The 9,250-nt window shown below is 34.8% G+C and overlaps 1 protein-coding gene across 2 annotated transcripts; it reads right to left on the bottom strand.

The window, feature by feature from the left end:
* Positions 1–840: 840 nt before the first annotated feature.
* Positions 841–8,617, bottom strand: LOC100926993 (olfactory receptor 8D4). Of its 2 annotated transcripts, XM_012544920.2 has the most exons (2): positions 8,608–8,617; positions 841–1,867 (listed from the first exon to the last, which is right to left on the bottom strand). In XM_012544920.2, the coding sequence occupies exons 1-2, from the start codon at positions 8,615–8,617 to the stop codon at positions 942–944; spliced, it is 936 nt and encodes a 311-aa protein (XP_012400374.1). In that variant the 3' UTR covers positions 841–941. The 2 variants fall into 2 exon arrangements, with proteins under 2 accessions (XP_012400374.1, XP_003764150.1); XM_003764102.2 differs by lacking the exon at positions 8,608–8,617 and having other exon boundaries at positions 841–1,970.
* Between the last annotated feature and the right edge of the window lie 633 nt (positions 8,618–9,250).

The raw sequence follows: 9,250 nt of genomic DNA, 5'->3' as shown, positions 1-9,250 counted from the left end.
TTGAATCTTCCCATTATAATGTTAATGTATCTCGTTGCTATTATTATTAATGTTATCTCCAATTCCTCCCTTCTGTTGGTCCCATTCCCATAAGTCCCTGCTAATATAGTTGCTAGTCTCTAAGGATGGGAGGATAACTAATGGGGTAGCAAGGTTGTATGGTTGTATGGTGAATAGAACACTGAATCTGAACTAAGGAACAGCTGAGTTCAAATCTTGCCTCAAACACATTACCTTCATGCCCCTGGGAAAGTCAACTTTCTTGGTCACATATATCTCATCAGTAAATTTAGGATTATAATACCACTATATTATAGGAGTTGTGAAAATCAAATGAAATAATATATTATTATGGCACTCTAATTTTAGGTATAAGTCTTCTCAGGACATTTTTATTTGATATTGTTAAACAACTTGAATGTGTGATACATTGTATCTATGGACAGTACTCAGGGATACCAAGATTTCTAAATGAAAATATTCTGTTAAGGAAGGAAGAGATTACAAAATAGGACAAAGGAGATAAGAGATAAAGTTCTCTAAGAAAATCTACCAAGAAAGAGATCACTTTTAGCTGTGGTATGTAAAGATAGTGTGGGGAAGGCTAAAAAGAAAAAGCATAGCTTAGACACGAGTTCAATTAGAATTTCTGGAAAGAAATAAGCCAAAAAAAATTAAGTGAGTTTATAAACAAAATATATAGTAGAAGAAAGAATTAGAAAAGAATTTATTGTGGAAAAAGAATCAGGAAGAGGTGAAACAGAAAATTAATTAATCTTCTGTAATTGTAAGGATTCTTCCAATCAGATTGGATAAGTATTAAAAAGTAAAAAGGGGAAAATACATAGAAACAAAGCTTGAGGTGGAAATGAGATGAAAAATAAAATGTGAGTTATAGTTTACTTTATTAGCAAGAAATATAAGAGCAAAATATACACCAACTAAGAGAATATTTTCCTTTCTGTGAGTTTCCTCAATGCATTCTTCACCTCCTTATTTCTCAGACTATAGATCAGGGGGTTCAACATGGGAATTACTGTAGTATAAAATACCGAGGACACTTTTTCCTGGGCCAGCTTGCTATTGGATGCAGGTTTGAGATACATGAACATAAGGGACCCATAAAACACAGTGACAGCCATAAGATGGGAACTGCAAGTACTAAAGGCTTTTGACCTGCCTTCTTTAGAGTTGATGTGCAGGATGCTGGAGAGAATGAAAGCATAAGAAATTATGATTGTAAGGCTGGTCGCTACCATGTTGAATCCACCAATAATAAAAATCAAGAGCTCATCTAGATAAGTACTAGAGCAGGAGAGTCTGATGAGGGGAACAATATCACAGAAGTAATGACTGATTACATTTGACCCACAGAATGGCAGCCTCAATATACATCCTGTGTGTATCACTGCATCAGTGAAGCCAACAGAAAACACAGCAAGAACAAGGAAGGAGCAGACCCGAGGGGACATGATAATGTTGTATAATAGGGGGCTACAGATGGCAACATAGCGATCATAAGCCATGGCTGCCAGCATATAACACTCAGAAATAACAAAAATGCAAAAGAAAAAGAGTTGAGTCATGCACCTAGGATAAGAGATAGTTTTATCTTTGAATAAAAATCCTACTAGCATTTGGGGGGTAATGACAGAGGAATAACAGACATCTAAAATAGACAAACTGCTGAGGAAATAGTACATGGGAGTATGAAGATGAGAACTAAGTCTAATCAGTATGATCATGCCCAGATTTCCCACCACTGTGACCACATAGATGCCTAAAAACATGAAGAAGAGGGGGAATTGAAGTTCTGGCTCATCTGTTAGTCCTACAAGAATAAACATAGTTACTTCAGACTGGTTTCCTCTTCCCATTTTCTATGAAGAAACCTGTAGAAATGAGGAGAAAGAATAACGTTAGAGAGGTACAGAGCTCTTCCCCTTTTTCTTAGTTGCCTTTCCTCAAAGGAAGGTAAAAATGACTGGGAAACTCAGAATTCTGACCTCTCCGAACCTGCCACTCGCCCACCCCACCCCTGGCCCATACCTAATGATTTTTCATCTAGGCAAAATTGGCCTTAGAAACAAAGAGACAAAAATTGCTAGAAAAAAATGAGAAAATGGTCAGCAGAAAGTAAATATAAACCATCATCTCCCACAATTATACCAATATAAGTTCTAAATAGGTAGGTGACTTAGACATAAATCATGATGTATAAATAAATTAGAAAGCAAAATGGACAATTTTGACTAAACAAAATTTAAAAGTTTTTGCACAAATAAAACCAATGCAGTTAAAATTATGAAGAACATGAATAACCAGGAAGAAAATCTTTGTATAAGTTTCTCTGATTCAGTTTTCATAGTCAAGATATATGATGAATTAATTTAAATATATAGAAATAAAAGTTATTTTCTAATTGATAAAAGATGAAAGGATATAGTAGTTTAGGAAGAAATTTCTGTTAACAGTAACCATATAAAATTCCCCAAATCATTATTAATTACACAAATAAAAATAAAAGCAATTCTGAGGTTTCCCTCTACACTCATGAGATTGGCAGTTAGCAAAAAAAGAGGAAAATGACATATATTTAAGGGGTTGTGAGAAAACCTTAATGTGTTATTGATGGAATTGTTAAATAGTCCAACCATTATGGAAGGCAATTTGTTACTTTGTCCGAAAAGTTACTAAACTCTGCATATCCTATTACCAGAGATCTTACTACTAGGTCTTTCTCCCAAAGACATCAAGAAATGAGGAAAGGGTCTTATATGTACAAAATTATTTTACCAACTCTTTTGTGCTGACAAAGAACTATAAACTATGAAGGTGCCTATCAACTGAGAAATGGCTGAAGAAATTATGGCTTATGAATGAAAATATGATACTGTTATACTATAGGGAATGATGAAGGGAATACTTTAAGAGAAAATTGGAACGCCTTAAATGCTAAGTAAAATGAGCAAAAATAACAATGTACACACTACACAATAACATTATAATGATAAATAGATTTGAAAGCCTTAAAAAAAAAAAAGTCTGATCAAAATAATGACCACCATGATTTCAGATGATCAGAGATGATGTATACCACCCAACTCCTGACAGAGAAGTGATAGATTTAAGATACAGAATGAGCTTCTTTTTTTGGACATAGCTAATGCAGGAATTAGTTTAGTTTCACTTTACATATTTTTCATATGGGTTTTATTTTTTTTTTTCAACATAAGAGAAAAGAGGTGGAAAACAGAGAAAACAGATTTTTGTCCATTAAAAAATCTTTTTAAATAAAAAAAAAATGAAGGGACTTCCTGTGTGGTGTGATTTTAGGGACCCAGAAAGATCTTCTTTTCTCCATCTCATATTTTCCCTTCTATTTTACGAGACTAGAAATCCCTTTGCCAGAAGACAAATGAGAACAAGTGAGATTAATATCGATAAAGTTTAGCAGTCAAAGATATCTCTCAATGACTTCCCTCAGCTAAACCTTCCTTTCTGAATGCACTGGTCACACAGTTTCACAGTGTAGGCACTAAAATAATGTTAATCAATGACAAGTAACTAGTTTGAGAATGTATTACTATCTAGGTCCTACAAGTCTTTATAACTAAGCAGGAGCAGGAGAGTTGGGGGAAAGGCGGTACGCATGAGATTGTCTTCAAGAAAAAACTAAGACTTGTTAGCAGGGTAGACAGCAAGAAGAGACCCTAGCCCAATATTATAGAGAGCATTGCAGTGATTCAGATGAGTGGTAGCTTGGCATTAAAGCCCAGAAAAAGATCGACCAGAATACCAGCTACTCCAAATAGACAGTGTCATAGACAGAAGAGACAGAAGTCACCTTTTCCAGCTCAAAGTTCTCCGAGTCCCAACTGTATCTATCCTGTGCCCTTAATTCAGTGCTTTCTTAGCACAGGTCCTTCTCTACCTGAAAAGTCAAGAAATTCATATTTTCTTCTAAGTTCCACTCTGCTTCTATCGTCTAGTATGGGGAAAGGATACAGTGTAAATTAATTCAGAAATAATAATAGTAATATAATAATGATAATTTATATTTGTATTATGTTTTGAAATTTGCAAAGTATTTTGCATGCATTGTTTCATTGAATCTCACAGAATTCCTGTGATGTGCAAGTATTAATAGACTCATTTTACATATCTGGCAACTGAGGCTTAGTAATGCTAAGTGATTTGCCCATAGTCATATAACCAGTGTCAGAGAGAGGACTTGAACTCAGGTCTGACTCCAGCCCTCTTTTCCAGAACACAATGTTGTAATTTCTCTTTTGGCCTTATTGCATATTGCATTATGCATAATTTTGAATCTCCCCTTATAAAATATAAACTCCCTAAGGGAAGTGACTGATTTGGGAGGGGGAGGGAAGGAAGAAGTAATAGTTATATTTAGGGCAACTAATGTATCCCCTTAGTTCATAGTATTCAATACATGCCTGTTGATATAAATGAAAAAAACAAAAATCCCTCAGTATTTATCATACCCAAACTCAGTCCAAAAGAAGAAATGAGAAAATCTGTCTCACTCCTTTTTTAGCAGGATTGGGGAGTTATAAATGTACAACATTGCATGTGCAATTAGACACAACTTTATTGATTAGTTTTTGATTAGTTTGATTGATTTTAGTTTTACTGAACTGCTTCCCAATCACTTTTCTTGTCTATTCTTTGTTATAGGCAACTATTATAAGTGAGTTAATAATGTTACTGAGCAGAGGCGCTGTCTTAGAATCAGAAAGGACCTGGAATCAAGACTAAGAAATACTGTATAACTTGGAAAAAAATTACTTATCTAGCCTGAGAGTATCCACATATATATAAAAATAAACTAGATAATTGATGATCAAAATTCCATGGAATGTCCAAGACAGAAAACTGTAGGAATAAATATGCTGTGAGAAACAGAGAAAATGGATATAAAACATTTTGTGACTATAAAGGACTATGCAAATCTATTATTATAATGTGAAAGAGGATAATGCAAAGTTTGTTGTATATAATTTAAGAATAGAAAACTCACCTTCCTCTACCCTGGTGTGGTAATAGAAATCTCCCTCCTTCTATCTTTTGTTCTAGTCACTCAGCAATCTCAAATTGTTCTTCATTGGTAAGCAAAAGCCTCATTTGTTCTTGGAATCCCGTGTTCTCCAAAATGCCTAAACACCTCTTTAACCACAATAGCATCTTCCTGAGACACACTATAGTGAGCTCATGAATTCAATATTCTGTCTGGACATTTTAGGTCTATAAATACTGAATTAGTTGTTCCCTAAGGTGTTTTCCATCTCCCGAGAACAAACTGTGTTTATGTAAGTCAATGATTTCCCAAGCATTTTTTTTTTCAGTGAGACAACCTCTTGTGAAAATGAGCAAAGCCAGAGATGTCATACTGCCATCTAGTCCAGGATTATAAATTGGTTTTATATTCAGCATCAGTGATTCAGACTAAATGAGGAAAAGAAATTCTTATTGACTGAAGTTTATAGAATTTAGACAATAAAAATTTCTGGTTATTTTTAAAGGCAGGAGAAAATCTTCCCCATAAAATCCCACTACTGTACTTTTCTTCCCCTCCCCATGATGATATAAGAATAGTTGGCTTGAGTCATAACACCTAGGTCAAATGATTATGGATTATAAAATCTAATTCTCTTATTGTACAGATGAAAAAAATTGGAGGATTAAAGAAATTACTAGTTGACTAAAGTTACTGATTTAAACCCATGTCATCTAACTCCCAAGCCAGGGCTTTTTCTACTATTCCATAGTTTATGCCCCAGCTTGAGAGCTCAGGATTTTTTTTTTAATCAGTGAGTGAAAGTGTTGGCAATTATATGTGAATGACTAGATGACTTCTCAAAGACAGGGTGGTGCAGTGAAAAAAGAATAGGCTCTATTTTCAGAGAACCTGGGTTCAAATTCTTCCTTTTAGATGACTACCTCTGAGCTTGCTCAAGTTTACCTTTCGTGGGTCACATACAAAATGGACTACATAACATTTGAAGTCCCTTTCAGCTCTTTCTTGAAAATCAGTGATCTTAAAATTCAAAGGATTCTATATGTTGCCAGTTCTAGAGAACTGCTATTCTACAATCCATCAAAGATGACTCTGCTTCCTGTATCCTATTTCCTCTTAACTCTACACTTCTAAAGAAAGGTTATTAGATGGTACTGAATTCAAAGAGGTCCTTCACCAAAATTCTGACTACCAGATGAAATTTATGGACACAACCAACTCACAAAGCCATCTAATAAGGTGCAGGAGTGTTGTAATCAATGTTCATGCAGGAAGCACCTTTATACATTAATGAAAGTACAGGACTTTTAAACACTGATATAAGCTCTGGACACTGTGCAGGTATAAATGCAGCCTACTGACTTTCTTAGCTCTCAGTTATTATGCTCTAAGGATCATAAGAGTTTTCTTTCCATCCACTTTTCACTTCTATATGTGTTGTCTCTTTCAATTAAAAGGTGAGCTCCTTGAAAGCACAAACTGTTTCATCTTTATTTGTATTTTGACTACTTAGCAAAGTGATTAATTTATAATTAAATTAATTACTTAATTTAATTAATTAATCAATTAAATTAAAAATTAATACATGCTTACTGAATGCTTTTTTCATTCCTTTATTCTTATATTCATGATAGGTTATCTGTAGTGATTTGCTTACCTCAGAACAATTTCTTCAATCCTATCCAGTGCTAGGGTACCATGGGGTACCTATTACCTAGATGGTAGAGATTAATTCTGGAAATACAACTAATGCATAATATTTTGGGCAAAACATAACTAAGAGAACTAAAAGTGATTTTGGCATTTCCAAACTAAATTATTCATGTTGCTATTCCCCATCATTAACATATGTAATTGACTGTAGTTAAAATAATTTATAGATGTTCATAGCAGGAATTCCTCCCACAGGGTACATAATATATGAGTGATTTAGTATTTATCTTATCTGAACATGTGTAAGATATATACAATGTAAGCAAAGGTGCCAGGAAGTTCCTGAACCACATTGCCAAATGGATAGAAGTATTATCCAGTTTCCACCAGAGACATGTGAATATCTGAAATGAAAAGAGGTGGAAAAATTAAGGCAAAGAGTAACCTGGAGAAACTCTGGGGATGCAGTTTTCCTTAGTGTCTTCAGGGATCAGTTTTTCCTTGGAATCTGGGAATCACAAAACTCTATTTTCTTGGAGATAGCACAAGATTGTGCTATATTTATATGTCAAAACCCTCAGGCGGTTTGCTAGTTGAGGTATTCCTTAAGGTACAGTAAACTGCTCTAGCTCAGTGCTTTGAAGAGATTCAGTGCTGCTACCAGGCAGTGACTCAGGACAAAAAAGTAAGAGCTAACCAGCTGATGATAAAGAAAAGAGATAGATAGATAGATAGATAGATGATATAGATTTTCTTGTTCATTTTTTCAGTCACATGCAACTCTTTGTGAGTTTTTCTTGGCACAATATACATATATGCAAACACACATGTATATATGTACATATTATATTCATATTTAGAAGTATCTACACACATGTGTGTATGCATTATATTCATGTAAATGTTGATATACCATCTCAATTTCAAAATTTGACATTGGTCTCTTACATGTGTTCAGGTAATCATGCTAGAACTGCAGCTCTAGGCCAGTAGCCAAAAACACTCCCTCTCTTGAACCGTCTTCCTGCTTCTGCTACCTAGGACCTCCATAGTCCCTGCTTCTGGATTTCTACCCAAGTAACTTGAAGGGAAGTTGAGAGTGAGGTGAAGGAGAGCCTCAAGGTTGCTCCTTTTTTCTTATACTGCCAGAGTCTTCTCAGTATTTTAAGTGCTACTCTACTCTACCATCATCCCTAGCCTCTTCAACCATATTCTCATTCCCTTCCCCTAGGAAATCAGTGAGTCAACAAAGCATTTATTAAGCATATACTTTATTCCAGGCATACCCTGCTCTTTTCTTTAGTCCTGATCTTGTCCCTCTTTAGTTCCCTTGATACAATGCTTCACCAGGAAAATCATCTCTTTTTCCACTAAGAAACAATACATCTTATTTCATTCCTTTAAATCAATTAACAAGCACATATTTGTATTAAAGCTTTTTATTTTAAAAATATATATATAAATAATTTTCAACATTCACCCTTGCAAAATCTTGTATTCCAAATTTTTTTTCCTCTTCCCCCCCCCCAAATGGCAAGTAATCCCAGATATGTTAAATCCAATATATGTTAAACACATGCAATTCTTCTATATATTTCTACAATTATCATGCTGCACAAGAAAAATCAGATCAAAAAGTCCTCTCTCTGGGTGCAAATGGCTCTCTTCATCACAAGACCATCGGAACTGTCCTAATTAACCTCATTATTAAGAAGAGGCCCCTCCATTAGAACTAATCATCACATAATCTTGTTGTTGTCATGTACAATGATCTCCTGGTTCTGCTCACTTCAATCAGCATCAGTTCATATAAGTCTCTCCAGGCCTCTCTGAAATCATCCTGCTGGTTGTTTCTTATAGAACAATAGTATTCCATAACATTCATATACCATAACTTATTCAGGACATTTCCCAACTGATGGACATCCATTCATTTTCCAGTTCCTTGCCACTACAAAAGAGGCTGGTAGATAGATATTTTTGCACAAGTGGGTCTTTTTCCCTCTTTTATGATCTCTTTGGGATACATCCCCAGTAGAAACACTGCTGGATCAAATGATATACACAGTTTGATAGCCCTTTGGACATAGTTCCAAATTGAGCAAGCATTTATTAAGCACCTACTATGTGCAAGACATTAAGGCTATGTAAACGAAAAAGGAAAAGACCTTGAACAAAGGAAATGACCCAGCTCACCAGAGTTTTTGGAAGTCTCTAGTGCTATTCATACACAAGAAATCAATGAATTTTAAAAGTATGCATACAGCCTTTTCTTGAAAATATTGCTACCTCCTCTAAGTTGAGGTGTGGGGAGAAGAGGTGGGTTTTCCTTACATCAAAGTAAAATAAACATCTACAATTTGTACCCATTGTTAGTACTGTGAGGTCAAACAGAATAAAAACCAATGTAAGAAGAGCTGTATATTTGAAGACAGCTTAATTATGCCTTAACCTATTCCCACTAAGTCATCTCTTCTTTAGGATAAATATCTTCATGGAGAGAGTCATCTGTATGCAGAAAGAAGACTGTCAAGACTAAATGTAGATCACAACACAGTA

Source organism: Sarcophilus harrisii, chromosome 3, assembly GCF_902635505.1.
Source record: "Sarcophilus harrisii chromosome 3, mSarHar1.11, whole genome shotgun sequence".
Lineage (NCBI taxonomy): Eukaryota > Metazoa > Chordata > Mammalia > Dasyuromorphia > Dasyuridae > Sarcophilus > Sarcophilus harrisii.
Note: the sequence above shows the minus strand (reverse complement) of the source record. Positions and strands in the feature narration are given on the sequence as shown.